General features: G+C 36.5%; 1 protein-coding gene across 1 annotated transcript; it reads left to right on the top strand.

Annotated features, from left to right (window-relative positions):
• Positions 1–8165: 8165 nt before the first annotated feature.
• LOC105038786 (CRM-domain containing factor CFM3, chloroplastic/mitochondrial) lies at positions 8166–15049 on the top strand. The gene is made up of 9 exons (XM_010914689.3): positions 8166–9930; positions 10939–11329; positions 11420–11550; positions 12499–12846; positions 12979–13135; positions 13215–13507; positions 13610–13669; positions 13804–13896; positions 14454–15049. Exons 1-9 carry the CDS (start codon positions 8167–8169, stop codon positions 14532–14534), a joined length of 3318 nt encoding a protein of 1105 aa, XP_010912991.3. The 5' UTR covers position 8166; the 3' UTR covers positions 14535–15049.
• The last annotated feature ends 494 nt before the right edge of the window (positions 15050–15543 follow it).

Below are 15543 nucleotides of genomic sequence, written 5' to 3'. Positions count from 1 at the left end.
GTATAAGATATCAGAATTTTTTCAAAAATAAAGAGGCATTTTCGTCATTCAAAATGTCAAACGAAAATAACGGACATCAAATATGCATTGGAAAGCGATCACTACATAGCCCAATTGGATGAGATGGTGCACTCTACATCGGATTTTCTATACCACGGTTGGTGTACAAAGAATTTTGCATTGCTATATGTTAATGTTAGTGGTGTACAGCCTTGGTGCCCTTTCCCTAGCTCTAGTATTGGCTTTGACTTGCATGGTAGGACAGGGTTGTTCCTATACGCAAGCTAATTGGAAAAAAAAAAAGATCTCCTGTTGGCTGTGAGATGGCTTCATACTAGCTTCGATGGATGGATTTGACAGAACCTTGTAAGCTTGGGATGGAGTGTTAACGAAACCTCTAGGTTCTCTTTCTATATATATACAAGTGCCTCTAGAGTTTTTCTCTTCTTAATTTTTCTTGAATTTTCTGATTTAAAGAGAAAATTTTCTTTTTATCAAAAACACAAACCACTTTACTTTGTGCGAATCCTGGTCGGTCTGCTTGCAAGGAAATAACAGGCAGTCTGGTCAATAATCGAGAGGACGTAAAGGAGAAGAAGTGGGCTAAAAAAAAAAAGTCAGCATCATTGCACCGAGTAGACTCATAGTTTACCAATCAACTACATCTCCATGCCTTTGGTATAGAATTGCAATTGGAAATGGAGATTTTTATTAGCAGCCAGGCAACAATCTAACCTGACATCAAGATTCTTGGGAAAAACCAAAGAGATCGCAAACTTACAGAAAAACTACAAGTCAAAGATGAGGGGGGAATAAGAGTAAGAGTGTCCATAAAAGAATCGATCTTTAGTAGGCATCACAGAATTCCAATAGAGCAAGGTCGACATGTGTCCTTGAACAAATCCGTCTTCAATCAAAGTGTTCGGTTTCACATTGGCGATGACACGATGATATATATCTTTCTGGCACGTTCAGTGGTTGACGGAAGGTCCAGGAGGACCGCAGAAGGAATCATTCCTAGCTAGTGTTATTTCTATGAACCACAAATCCAAAAATATCAGGGGCAGAATTGATCGATACCTGGCCATCTTCAGAGACTTCAATATATGGCGAGGGAACATTGCAACAGTTGGTAACTCTTCTCAACAACAAATCAACATCTAACATTTCAGATACATTGGATTAATGGACGTGGGACTGGAGATTTTTCTCCATCAAAAACTGCTGCTACTTCTTCCTCAACAATGGCGGTGTGGTCTCTCAGTTTGCCCAACTCAACTAGCACCTGCCTCTCCCAGTTAAAATCAAAAGATTCAACTAGCTTCTTTTTCAAATTGCATCTTTCGTAGCTCGAGACTCAAACAAAGTATCCACATCCTGGAGAGATTGACGAGTTGTCATACCAGAAAAGTGAAACTGAAAATCTCTGATCTGCTGACATTGCTAGAACTGGAATCTCAAGGGCTCTAAGATTTTAAAGCCCAAAAAAAGGATTTAATACCGAAAAAAATTTTTATCCACCATCCTGATGGAGAAAAAATACAGCACTTCATCTGATTGGACCGCATAGCATAATTAATAATAAAGTAGATATTTAATGTAGCTCAATTTTTTTTTAAAATTATTTTATAATGAAAATATTTTTTTCTTCTAAAATATAGTAAGTCAGATATCATATAAAAATAGATGATGACATATATATTGTTCAGAATATCATAAAATAATAAAAAAAATTTATTATTACTTTCTGATATTTTATATGACTTTCTGTGATTCTTATGATATTTAAAATAATGTTATGACATCTTATATTTAGTATGATGGAATGTATTTGCACCTTCACCATCTTCGAATAAAGTATTTTCTACGGTAGCACCATGAATAGTGCATAGCAGAGTAGTGCCTAATACTCCGGCAACCACCATTATATGAAATGAGTTCAATGTCCAATTACGAAATTCTTGAAAGAAGAGGATGAATCAAAAATTGATATCAGGAGATCAAATGAGTTCTTCGTTCATTCATTGAATTATAAATAACTACAAGTGAAGGAGATATACGATTTAAATAATAGATATCATGTGTCGATTCTTATATGATTTTCTATGAATTATATGATATTTCAGATAATATTATGACATCTTATGTTTGGTATGATATCTCATTGATTATCATGATGTTTTGTTATTATTTATCACATCAAGTATAAACAAAATAGAATAAAAGAAAAAAATATTTTTATTAATTTTTTTAAAAAAATTAGGTTATATTAAATATCTATTTTACTATTAATCATCCAATCAAATGAGCCGGCGTGCATTTTCTCTGTCGGGGATGATGGACAAAAATTTTCCTATCCTTTGTCAAAGCAATTAAGGCAAACCTCTAGCGTTCTCGTAGTCACATCATCTTTATTTTTTCCTTGAGGTTGCCAATGTTGGGACTCGGACCCACCTTGGCTTCCAAACATGTATCCAAGTATTCCAACTGGCTGCTTTAGAAAACATATTTATTCGTTGCTTGTATCCACCTAAGAATTAGTCAACTAGTTACCTTACTTGCATACATGCATGCACACGTGTGTGCATACATGCGTGCATGCACTCCACCATTAGTTGCCAAATTATCATAATACCACCGTAGATAGATAATTATCTCTCTCTCTCTCTTTCTCCTACATATACTTTGAATCACTAATTTAAAGTAAAATTTTTTTTTCTGTATTAGTGAGTTCATCCTTCTGGACTTCTTTCTCTAGAAATTTTGTTCCAGAAATGTCTCTCCATAAATGTAACAATAAGGTTGAGCAAATTTGCTTTTGATACGGATCAAGCCCAATAATTTATTACGTTATCAAAGTCATGAGCTTTCAATATTAAATGCACATATTGAAGGATTTCTCATAGACGACCCATGAAATTAGAACTGTCAAAACGGACTTTGGCCCGCGGATCGGCCCGTTTAGGCCCTTAAAATAGTAGGACTGGACCAGTGTTTTAGCAGCCTGTTTAACAAAAGAGCTTTTTAGCCCGACTCGTTTATGGCCCGGTCCGTGAAGGGCTAGCCCGTCTAGCCCGCAGGCCAACCCATTTTTTTTTTAAAAATTATTTTAAAATAATTTAACCACTTAAAGTAATCAGTAAATAATCAATTATTTTTAAAATATCTTTTTTCTCATTTATATGCCTCATTATTACTTCCATCGTTAATGTCTAATAACTCAAATCACTTTTTTCAAGCCTTAGTCCCTGTTCATCTTCCCACTACCCATCTGATCATTATTACTCTCTCCTTTCTTCAAATATCCGTAGTAGTTCTGTATTTTTGCTTCTTTAAGCCCTCAAAGGTATGTCTTATTATCTTGTCAATTTTTTTTTAATTTATTGATGTTTATAATGATTTCATGGAATGAAGTCATGCGAAGGATGCGATTTTTTTTCGGTTTTCATGTTTTTTCTAGACCACCATAGATGCACACATAAATCACAGGAAGGATGTAATTTTTTTTTTTCTATCTTTATATTTTTTTCTGGACTCACTATGGATGCACATACGAATCACAGGAAGAATGCGATTTTTTTTTTATCTACATGTTTTTTTCGGATTCACCGTGGATGCACACACGAATGCAGACACCGGAGGAAAGGGAGGACGCGGATGCAAAAAAAAAAAGAGCAGGGGAGAGAGAGGAGGACGCGGATGCTAGGGGAGAGGGAGGACAAGACACGGGGGAGAGACTATTTTATTGTCAGAACTTTTTGCTTTCCATCTGTCTTTTTTTTAGTTCCATTACTAAACAAACAAATAGATATAGCATCAAATCTAATGGAATGACCCACCGTTGCCTCTCACCCATAGTGCCACCCATCCATCGCTGTCAAAGTTTAAATTTTATTGCTAGCTCTTTCTGATTTTCGGAGAGAGGAGCATACGGATGCATCGTGGTTGGCTCCTAAGGACACATCTGGACATGGAATACAGTAGGAAGCAAAAAGAAATTGATGGATTATGTTCTTTTTATTTTTTATTTCATGATTGATAAGAATCTGACAGAAGAAATTATAAAACTAGATGTAGGATTTTACTTTTTATTCTTGCCATGGAGCTTATTATCTTAATGTTTCTTCACGACTACTTCGTACCTTTTCTACCAACTCAGAGAGGGAGTCAATACTTATTTTACAAATTATAATATCCCTATGCTGATGATGCTATCTTATTTCAAGTTGCTCCTATATACATTCACTATCTACTATTTTACCATACTCAGTACTATCTCCAAGCTACATGTTTTTATTTTTTCTTGATTTATTCAAAAATAAACATGCTAAAATATTGATGGGTTAATCATTGGATGATTGATTATATGATACTTTAATTTGATTTTGCAGTATGGATTCTGAAAATATTGATCATAGCAAAAATATTGATGATGATGAATTAGAAATGTTGGATGCACCTAAAATTCCTCCTAGTCAACAAAAAAGCACAAATAATAATTTTGAGAAGAAATCAAGTAAAAGAGCTAGATCTACCAGCTCACAGGTATGGAATTGTTTCACTAAAATAGGTGTGAAAAATGGTAAAGAAAAGGCAACATGTAATGGGTGTGGAAAAGAGTTTGTTGCGGGTGGTGCTAATGGCACTTCTCATCTATCTCGTCACATGTCGAGTTGTAAGCTTCTATCTAAATTTTTTGATATGGGTGAGATGATATTAGATCATACTGAAAAGTTAAAATCTAGAAAACTTGATCATAAGCGTATACGTGAAGTCATATCTATGGCTATCATTGAGAATGATCTTCCATTTTCATTTGTTGAATATAAATGGATTAGAAAACTTCACTCTTTACTTAATCCAGATGCAAAACATTATAGTAGAAATACTGCTGTGTCTGATGTGATGAAATTTTATATGGCTCAGAAGGAGAAATTGAAACAAGTCATGCATAAAAGTCCTAGTAGAATATGTTTGACCTCTGATTGTTGGACTGCTTATACTAGTGAGGGGTATATTTGTTTGACTGCACATTTTGTTGATGAAAATTAGAAGCTAAATAGTAAAATTTTATCTTTTTGTAAAATGGAGCCTCTGCACTCTGGAGTTGAATTGGCAAGAAAGGTATTTGATTGTTTGAAAGATTGAAAAATAGATAGAAAAGTATTCTCTCTTACTTTGGACAATGCCTCTGCTAATGATAATATGCAAGATATTTTGAAGGAACAACTAGCTTTGCAAAATAGCTTGCTATGTGATGGTCAATTCTTTCACGTGAGATGTTGTGCACATATCTTGAATCTTATAGTTCAAGAGGGTTTGAAAGTGACTAGTGTGGCTTTGCATAAAATTAGAGAGAGCATCAAATATGTAAAGGCATCGGAGGCAAAGAAAATATATTTTCAAGAATGTGTTCAACAAGTTGGTGGTATTGATACTTCAGTTGGTTTGCTTCTGGATGTGTCTACTAGATGGAATTCTACTTATACTATGCTTGAAAGTGCAATTAAGTATCGACGTGCTTTTGCTAATCTTTAATTGAATGATAGAAATTTTAAGTTTTATCCATCAAATAAAGAGTGGAGAAGAGGAGAAAAAATGTTTCAGTTCTTGCGCCCATTCTATGTGATGACCCACTTGGTTTTCGGCTCATCTTACCCAACCTCAAACTTGTATTTTATGAAAGTTTGAAAAATTGAGTATTTATTGAAAGATAATATGAACAGTGAAGATCCAATTATTAAAGACATGGCTATTAAGATGAAAAAAAAGTTTGATAAGTATTGGAGTGATTACAGTATTGTTCTTGCACTTGGGGCTATTTTTGATCCACGCATAAAGTTTGATTTGCTAAATTTTTGTTACTCACAACTTGAGCCCACTACTTGCCAAGAGAAGTTGCAAACCATCAAATGTAAGTTGTATATGCTTTTTGAGGAATATAAAAAATACAAATCCTCTAGTGATCCAAGTGCATCAAGTGATTTCTAGATTCATTCTTCTAGTCTACAATCTACATATGCAACCGTTGGAGGAGGACAAGATGAGAAAATACAATTAGAAGGCTTGGATGCATTTGATGTAAGTTGAATGTATTTGATATTCTTTTTAAAAAAATTCAATTGCATGATAATTTTTCTTAATTGTTCCTTTGATTAATAATTCTTTGTTGCCAATATGTTTGAAATGATGCAGGAGTATGTAACATATGTGAGCTAAAACAATTCTACAATTGAAAAGTCACAATTGGATCTATACTTGGAAGAGCCAAAACTTGAACCTAAATATTTTTCAAAATTGAATGTGCTACAATATTGGAAAGATAATAAACATCGGTTTTCTAATCTATCAAGAATGGCCTGTGATATACTAAGCATACCAATCACTACAGTGGCTAGCAAATCAGCTTTTAGCATTGGTGCTCGTGTTTTAAATAAATATAGATGCTGCCTCCTTGGTGATCATGTGCAAGCTCTCATTTGCACCTGCAATTGGTTACATGGCTTTATTCATGATGGTAATATCTTTTTTTATAATTTAAGATAAGAATTTGAATTTAGTTGGATGCAAAATAGATTTTTTCTAACTATTTATTGATCTTTGTTATTTGTTACTTGTGGATTGCAGATGAAGATGATGATTCAACTACAAAAGTTGATACAAATTTGCCAAAACAAGATTGTCAAGTTTTTAATGTTATAATTGACGAAGATGAGGATGATTATTGATTAATGAAATGTTGGCAAAAATCTTAAGAACATGGATTGAATTTCAATAGTTGGACTCAATGTTATTTGAACAATATTTATTACTTCTTGGTTTGTTTGATTTTGTGGAGTTTAATTAGTTTGTGATGTTTTTTTTTATGGAGAATGGAGATTATGATATTATTAAAAAAATTTTGAAGTTTTTTCATGTTTACTTTTGGTGTTTTAAAATTTGATGTAGGGATTGATTTTATTTATTTATTTGATGAAGTATTATGTTTGAGAGTTTTTTAATTTATTATAATTTTTAAATTTTTATAATTTTTTTAATTTTTTTGATGAGCTATAAGGACCGGCCTGTTTAAGCCCTTCATTTATAAGGGCTAGGGCTGGGCCGCCTTTGATGGCCCGTTTATCAAAAGAATTTTTTGGGCCCGGCCCTAATGGGCCCGATTTGTGAAGGGCCGGCTCTCCACGGGCAAGTATTCCGACCGGCTGCTTTAGAAAACATATTTCGTTGTTTGTATCCACCTAAGAATTAGTCAACTAGTTACCTTACTTACATACAAACATACACACGTGTGTGCATACATGCGTGCATGCACTCCACCATTAGTTGCCAAATTATCATAATACCACCGTAGATAGATAATTATCTCTCTCTCTTTCTCCTACATATACTTTGAATCACTAATTTAAAGCAAGAAATTATTTTCTGTATTAGTGAGTTCATCCACCTGGACTTCTTTCTCTAGAAATTTTGTTCCAGAAATGTCTCTCCATAAATGTAACAATAAGGTTGAGCAAATTTGCTTTTGATACGGATCAAGCCCAATAATTTATTACGTTATCAAAGTCATAAGCTTTCAATATTAAATGCACATATTGAAGGATTTCTCATAGACGACCCTGATGAAATAGTGTTCCTATGAAGGTAATCATGCTTTGATGGCGAAGGGCATGCGACCAGGTTTTTTTTTTTTTTTGTTAGTACATGCGACCAGGTAATTAATAGTCCTCTAATAGGTAAAAAATCACACAGCCTATGGAGAATTGCAAGTCTGATGTAGTCTGCCGTGCAAATGCGAATAAGATACAAATCGTACTAGCTATTTTTCAAAAAAAAAAAAGGGAATTAAATTTACCATCCTCTCGACTTCAGAATACAAAATATTCGGAACAACACTAAACAGGAGCATAAGTAAATTCACCGAATCGATAATTTTAAACAATTTAATTAACTAGAAACTATGAGTCCTTCACCGGGATTCTATTTAGGAGTTGAACAAGGACCAGCTGATCCAACAAACAAATGGGCCCGGCCCAAGTCCAATTTCAGTCAATTGATATGGGCCTATTTTGTGGTCCAGTCTCACCCTGTGGTGAGGCCTAACCCGGCCCAGGTTCAGCTGAGAAAATGCTAGTTATCCTAGTCGCTTTCTCTCCCTCACACTCTGGTATGGCGTTCCCTTCTTTCGTCCCCTCGAAACCTTCTCTTCCCTTCTCTTCCTGTCCCTCTCCTCTCCTGTTCTCCCCTTCTTTCCTTCCAAGCCTCCAAACCAGAAGGAGATTCTTTCCCTCCAGCTTCGAACTCCACAGACTCGATGCCTATCTCTCGCCCCAAACCCTCCCAGACCCGAGCGAAGAATCCTCAGAAGCCGACTCCCCGTACCCCGGCGTCGAGATCAAGAAGAAGAAGAAAAAGAGGAAGCCCCGGCCTAATTTCTACGTCCAGACTATCGAGCGGTGGTCTCTGAAGATCTCATCTGAGAGGTCAAGATTTCCGTGGCAAGAGCTAGCAGCAGAAGAGAAGAAGGATGCCTCCCAGTCTCTAATTGCCGCTCCTCGTCCCTCCTTTCGTGTAGGGAACGAATGCCTGCCTATGGATGGGGCTAATTCTGGGGATGCCCAATTGGATTCGAGGCCTAAGGGCCAGAAGCCGGTAAAAAATCTTGAGTTTGATGGAGAGAAACGGAAGAGTAGGTTAGATTTGATCGTTGAGAAGCTGAATAGTTCTTTAGGTGACGAAAGTTCCAATTTTTCAGATCCCAGATCGCCACGTAATAGTTCTGGTGATAAAGAGAGATCGAATTCTGAGGGCACCACTTTGAATGTTGCCCTGCCTGGAAATGGAAGTAACCCAATCTCCCGACCTGTCGGCATTCGTCAGGTACGTGGAGCAAAACTTCGACAAGCCCCTGGGGATGTTGAACCTAAAAGCCAGACGTCAGTGAAAAATTCCAATTTTAATAGAGAGGATGATGAAAAGCTGAATGGTTCTTTGGACAGTAAAAGGTCTGATTTTTTGACTGTTGGATCACATTCTACCGGTTCTGATGATGAGGAGAGATTGAACTCTGAGGTTACCGCTTGGAATTCAGCTCTGGTTGTAGATGGAAACCATCCATTCTCCAGACCTGCAGGCATTCCTCTGGGAAGTCAGCCAGTGTTGGCCCCTCAGATCCGTGGGGCGAGACCTAGACAAACCCATTTGGACTCTGAAGCAAAGAACCAGACGTCAGTGAAGGATTCTGAGTTTGATTGCGAGGAGGAACCCATGGTTAGTTTGATGGATGAGCAGCTAGCTGACTCTTCAAACCAAGATAACTGCAATTCAAGTCAGGACAACATTTTAGTTAACTATAATGATGAAGAAAAACCTAACTGCATTAAGAAGCACTCTCTACCTAATAAAGCACTAACTGTTCCTTTAGGGAACGTTGCAGCCGATACTGTTAAACAACATGTAAATCAGATTCCATTGCAAAGGCTTGAGTTTGATGCAGTGAGTGGGAAGAGCAATGTCAGTGCAATAGTTGAACAGCTAAAGAGTTCTATGGATCAAGATAGCTCCAACCTAGAAGTGAACATTTCTTATGATGAATCTGATGATGAAGGTGGGTCTAATACTGACTATTATATTGCCAATTTAATGGGTCCAGTATCATTCCCATGGGAGCAAGATGGTGGTTCTAGTGATAGAGAGCAGTTGCATAGGAAGAGCAACACCGAACTGGCAGAAAGGACCATCCCAGAGCCTGAGCTACGGAGGCTTAGAGATGCTGCATTAAGGATGAAAGAGAGGATGAAGGTTGGGCCAGCAGGGGTTACTGAGGCTGTTGTGCAAAGTATCCATGAGAAGTGGAAGGAAAATGAGGTGGTCAAATTGCGGTTTGAAGGCCCGCCGAGCCTGTGCATGAAGAGGACACATGAGGTCTTAGAGGTGAGTTTTGCTAGCATTCACTTTTTTACATCCATGTCTTTGAAGAGTAGTCATTATATTGAACTTCAATGAATACATTTTTCTATAAAAAAGTGACCTTGAAACTTCTAAAGAGCATGTCCTTGGATTCTTTAAATGTGTATTCTTTTATCATGAGGTTATTGCTAATATCCTAGTTGGAAACTTAAGGATTATTTACCTTCTGTCAAAGACTTATCCAGCTTTCCATCTACAGTTTATCATCTGAGTATGAAACTAATGTCAGATTTTTACAATTTTTAGCTTGGGATTATTTACCTTCTGAGAAAGACTTATACATTCTTCCATCTACAGTTTGTCATACGAGAATGAAACTAATATCAGCTTTTTTACCATTTTTAGCTTGGGAAGTTCGAATTTTCTTTGAGATCGTTAATTTGTGTTTATCTTGGTTCTGCCACCTACTTCATCACATGATTTATATTTTTAATCCAACTGTAAGGGAGTAATTTCAGACACTTTGCTTATTTAAATGATAGACCACCAAGTCACATGATGTTTCAGTACATAGTTTCATGAGATGCACGACATGCAGCCTCTTGTAAAGTTACTTCTATAGTCTATTCATGGTTTGAGTGAGGTCTTCGTAGGCAAACATGATCTTTTGTAGAATAGGTTTTATGAAAAAGATGGGGAGAGCTGTTTTTCATAAAACCGATTTTTCAGGTTTTTAGGAGTGGTAATAGTTTCTAAGCTGGTTCTAATGAGTTGGGATGAGGCTGGATATTATAGCTGATTAGTAATGTCAACAGTTTTTAATAATAGCTGATTAGTAATGTCAACATACAAATCCTTCTATTTGTAATAAAATGTTCTCATCACTGTCATGTTTTAGTAATTGCTTACCTCAGTGCTAAAAGAAATTAAGATAATTACTTTTCATTTTTCAAATTTCTCTGTATGCAGTCTTCCTACATGAAACTTTATGTATGTTATTCGATTGACATTTATTATTACCGTGTTAACCAGAGGAAGACTGGAGGTCTGGTGATTTGGAGGTCTGGAAGATCCCTTGTGTTATACCGTGGAATGACCTATGAACTTCCTTGTGTGCAGTCGTATTCAAAACTTGTTACTGCTAAATCTGATTCCAATTTGATGACTTCATCTGCAAATCCATCGGAAGGATCTACAGATACATCTGATATTGACAGTCTGTTAGATCAGTTAGGACCACGATTTAGAGATTGGTCTGGCCGCAGTCCACTTCCTGTTGATGCTGACTTGCTTCCTGGTGTAGTTCCTGGTTACAAACCACCATTTAGACTTCTTCCTTACAAGACCAGAAGTTCTCTGAGAGAGGGGGAAATGACATTTCTTCGTCGGCTTGCTAGAAAAATGCCTCCTCATTTTGCTCTAGGTATGATTATCAAATTTCTGACTAAAAGACTTGGGATACTTTATCCATGTTTCTATTATTGACATGCCATACTATTTGTCCATGCTGTAGGAAGAAACAGGCAGCACCAAGGGTTAGCTACTGCTATCGTCAAATTATGGGAGAAAAGTGCTATTGCAAAGATAGCCATCAAGCGTGGTGTACCAAATACATGTAATGAGAGGATGGCTGAAGAAATCAAGGTGGACAATATGTCATGATTTATATTGGTAGAAGTTAGTGATATAATATTTTGTTTTTTGTATGTGAAAATGATACACAATGTGAGCACTCTCTGATGTTCTGTCTGCATGTTTTAGTTTACTGCCTTTGCCCCATTATATCCCTGAATGAGTGTCTCTAATAATTGCTTAGTTCCTTGTACATAAGTTTGATGCTTTCCATACATGATCTACAGCTTCCCATGAAATTTGTTAGGAAATGCCATTTACTGGAATTGTTTATCATCTTTTTGGGATCCAATTCCAAATCATTTGTTTGTAGCTATTGTCTTTGTGACGAGTCCCCTTTGTTGAGGTAGTTATACTCTTCATGACAGTAATGAACCATGCTTCAAAACTCTCCTTTCTCTTAAAGAAAATGGCATGCTGCTTATTTTGCAATGGTGAATTTAGACAGACTTCTTTTTCATCATTATGAATTGTAAGATTTCTTTGAAGGTCAGAACCAGACATGAATACATGGGGCCAGAAATGTTTTGGCAAAAATTGTTAAAGTTTATTAGAATATGCTTTTACTGATTCACCTTTATTTTTCTTTGGCCAGTTGTGCCTCAACTTTAGTGAGTTGTAAGTATGCTAATTATCATCTATTGTGAAATTTCTTTAGACTTTACTATTAGTTAAGACCAGAGTATAAGAACGGGAGACATGCGTGTTCAGCTATCATACGTGATAGAACTTCACATTTGTTCTTGACCAGTTTTGGAACTACAGAAAGCTATACCTGCAAGGTATGGACATGTATGGCATGAAAACATTAGTACCAGATCTTGAATTAAATGTTGGCATTTACCAATATTCTATATAATCTCCCTCCTTATTGTTAGTTTATCAATTTTGCTTTCCTTTCTTTTACAATGTCAAATTCTTTGTGCAATATAAATTCTGATATCAGAAGATCATTTGCAGAAATTGACAGGGGGAGTACTTCTTTCGAGGAACAAGGAGTATATTGTCTTCTATAGGGGAAATGACTTTTTGACACCTTCAGTTAGGGATGTGCTGGTAGAAAAAGAGAAGCTAGCTGCTATTCAGCAAGATGAGGAAGAAGTAGCTCGGATAAGGGCATCATCAGTTGTTTCCAATGCAAATGGTAATAAGGCTCCATTGGTCGCTGGTACTCTTGCAGAAACATTGGAAGCAAAAACTCGCTGGGGAAGCCCGCTAAGCAGCCAGGATAGAAGAAAAATGAGGAAGGATTTAGATTTAGCTAAGCATGCATCTCTTATTAGATACCTTCAGAGAAAGCTATTTCTTGTAAGTCCTTTACCGCATTATTACTGAATGATGAAAAACATAACCAATTATCTGAAGTTATTTGCGAGACCAAACATTGCAGTTCGAGCACAATAATATTTACAAACTTCTATTCTTGAATGGATTTACCAGGCAAAAGCAAAAGTCAGGAAGGCAGAGGGGGCTTTGGCCAAGGTGCAGGAGTTTCTGAAGCCAGCGGAGCTCCCAACTGATTTAGAAACTGTTACTGATGAGGAGCGGTTCTTGTTTCGCAAAATTGGCCTTAAAATGAGATCTTATTTACTTCTTGGTAATAAAATTACAATTTCTTTGTCTTCATAATTTTTGATCTCTTTATACATCCTATACTCAAATATGGCAATTATCAGGGAGGCGGGGAGTTTTTGATGGAACTGTAGAAAATATGCACTTAAGTTGGAAGTACAGAGAACTTGTTAAAATTCTTGTGAAGGGAAAAACCTTTGCACAAGTAAAGCACATTGCAATCTCTCTTGAGGCGGAGAGTGGTGGAGTGTTGATTTCACTTGATAAAACTACAAAAGGTTATGCAATCATCATCTACCGTGGTAAGAACTATCAGCGTCCTCTAACTTTGAGGCCCAAGAATTTGTTGACAAGGAGACAGGCATTAGCACGCTCTATAGAGCTCCAGAGACGTGAGGTAACACCGTATATGTACTGTCTTTCATTTATGGCTTTGTTTCACTGCTGGTAATGTTCTTTCTGACAATTCCTTTCACTTCACTAATGTGAAAATTTTCAGGCCTTGAACCATCATATCTCAAATCTGCAGGACAGAATTCAGATGCTAAAATCCCAACTTGTATGATTTTGCTTGTCCATTCTTCTTTTTTCTTTTTGGCTTAACTACTATAGCTTGTGTAACTTTATTAGATACTTGAGACATCTTGATCCATCTTTCTTAAAGTTGTTCATTTTCCTTGTTATTTCCAACAGGATCAAATGAAAGCTGATAAGGATTTCGGTAATAAAGAACTGGACTTGCAGCTTGATGATGCTTTATTTTCTGATGATGATGATGTTGTGGAGGTGAGGTTGCAAAATTTGTCGATAAAATTTTTGAATGTTTAAGTGCTGGGGTTTGCATATATCTAATGACCTTACGAAAACTATTTGAATTCAGTCTTGATTGCTGCATGCGGCATAGACCTATTTGTTCAAAAGTTTTGATGCCATAAAGCTATATACTAATTTCCAGTCACATATGTCTATCTGATTTTAACATTTTCGATGCAGTGGCTAATTGCTAAGCAGCTTCAGTTTGATTGCGAATATATGATAGATGCCCAAATGTTAAAAGCTGGTTGAAAATTAATAGGAAACTCTACAGTTATAGGCCTTTAACAAATTCTAAAATAACTGATGCTCTCTATTATTAAACAACTTGGAGACTAATTGTATAATTTCAGATAACTGGGTTTTTAAGTTCTGTTTAACTGGATCAAAGATATGTCCATTGATCATGAGGTAGCAAGTTTGTACCAGCACACAGTAGCTAACCGTATGGGTTATTTGGCAGAACTAATTTGCATGTAATAGATGGATTTTTGCTAATTATCATCTGATAATTTTTTTTTTAATCCCAGGATGAAGGTGAAGAGGCTTATCTGGAAACATATCACGGTGATGATGAGGATGATGATGCTGTTTCTGCAGAGTTGTTGTAACTTCCAAAAGGAACATTTGTCAGATACACCCAAGTTGGTACCGAGTCATATGCTGTCAGGAGGCTACCACTTGATGCACGCCATTTGATCATTTCAGCAACCAGTGAATGCAATAGCATCCCATATGTTAAGTAGCTTGTCTTGGCAACTCATGGGGTAACCATGAGCATCCTCGGATCCGGAATGTCCAAATGCCATCATTCTGAAGAATAGGGACTGGTCTCTCCAGCAGAATCATCAATATCCTCCTATCTTTAGGCCCGTCCATTCTGTTGTAAAGTATGTCATATTTCTGTGTTCTAGTAATTGTCTAATTTATTTTATTTTCCTACAGCAAATGTCCATAACCTCCTCACCTACAGTGTCCTTGTCTTCTGTGTAGCTTTTGGGGCTTATTTATTTTTGTTTCTTTTTGGATAGATAAATTCAGCATTATTTCCATTCTATTAACCAGGCATAGAAAAGCAAATGTCTTTGGTTTTATTGTGTCAATGATAATGTTTGTAAGCACTGTAGATTGTTGTTCCTTTATTACTTCATGCAAGCTAACAATTGTTCAAAATCAGTGTGGTATCCCCCGATGAGTAAGCTTTGGGGGCACATTAGATCTGCCATACGCGTGATTGTGTCAACATCAGTTGACACGGACGGTTGTTTGTATGGTGTCTTTTTTTTTCTTCTTCTTCTTCTTCTTCTTTGGTTTGGATGAAGGCTCTTAATGTTAGACAAGCATCTTTTCCTGACAAATTTCATATTTGTTCTTGTTCCTGTTGTTGTTCGTGACGGGGGCGGGTGCGGTGGCTGTGGTGATGGTGTGTATGTGGAGGGTTTCTCACATTAGAGCCTTTAGGTCCATTTTTTTTTGTTTTTAGAAAAAAAAAATATTTCTAAAGGAAATTGATCCGGGTTGTGCGTTCATTCAACTACTTGAAGGATCCTAACGTGATCGCGTGTTCACTGAACGGTCTGGGTTGATCTTATCCCAACAAGTGTCAAGATAGGTGTGCCT

The sequence above is a fragment of the Elaeis guineensis genome, chromosome 2 (assembly GCF_000442705.2).
Source record: "Elaeis guineensis isolate ETL-2024a chromosome 2, EG11, whole genome shotgun sequence".
NCBI classification, from domain to species: domain Eukaryota; kingdom Viridiplantae; phylum Streptophyta; class Magnoliopsida; order Arecales; family Arecaceae; genus Elaeis; species Elaeis guineensis.
This window is presented reverse-complemented; position numbering and strand designations above follow the sequence as displayed.

Excerpts from the sequence above, each read along its gene's own strand:
- LOC105038786 (XM_010914689.3), top strand. The coding sequence starts at position 8,167 with ATGGCGTTCCCTTCTTTCGTCCCCTCGAAACCTTCTCTTCCCTTCTCT. Across the intron at positions 13,670-13,803 it reads AGATGCTAAAATCCCAACTT|GATCAAATGAAAGCTGATAA; the intron begins GTATGATTTTGC and ends TATTTCCAACAG. Across the intron at positions 13,897-14,453 it reads ATGATGATGATGTTGTGGAG|GATGAAGGTGAAGAGGCTTA; the intron begins GTGAGGTTGCAA and ends TTTTAATCCCAG.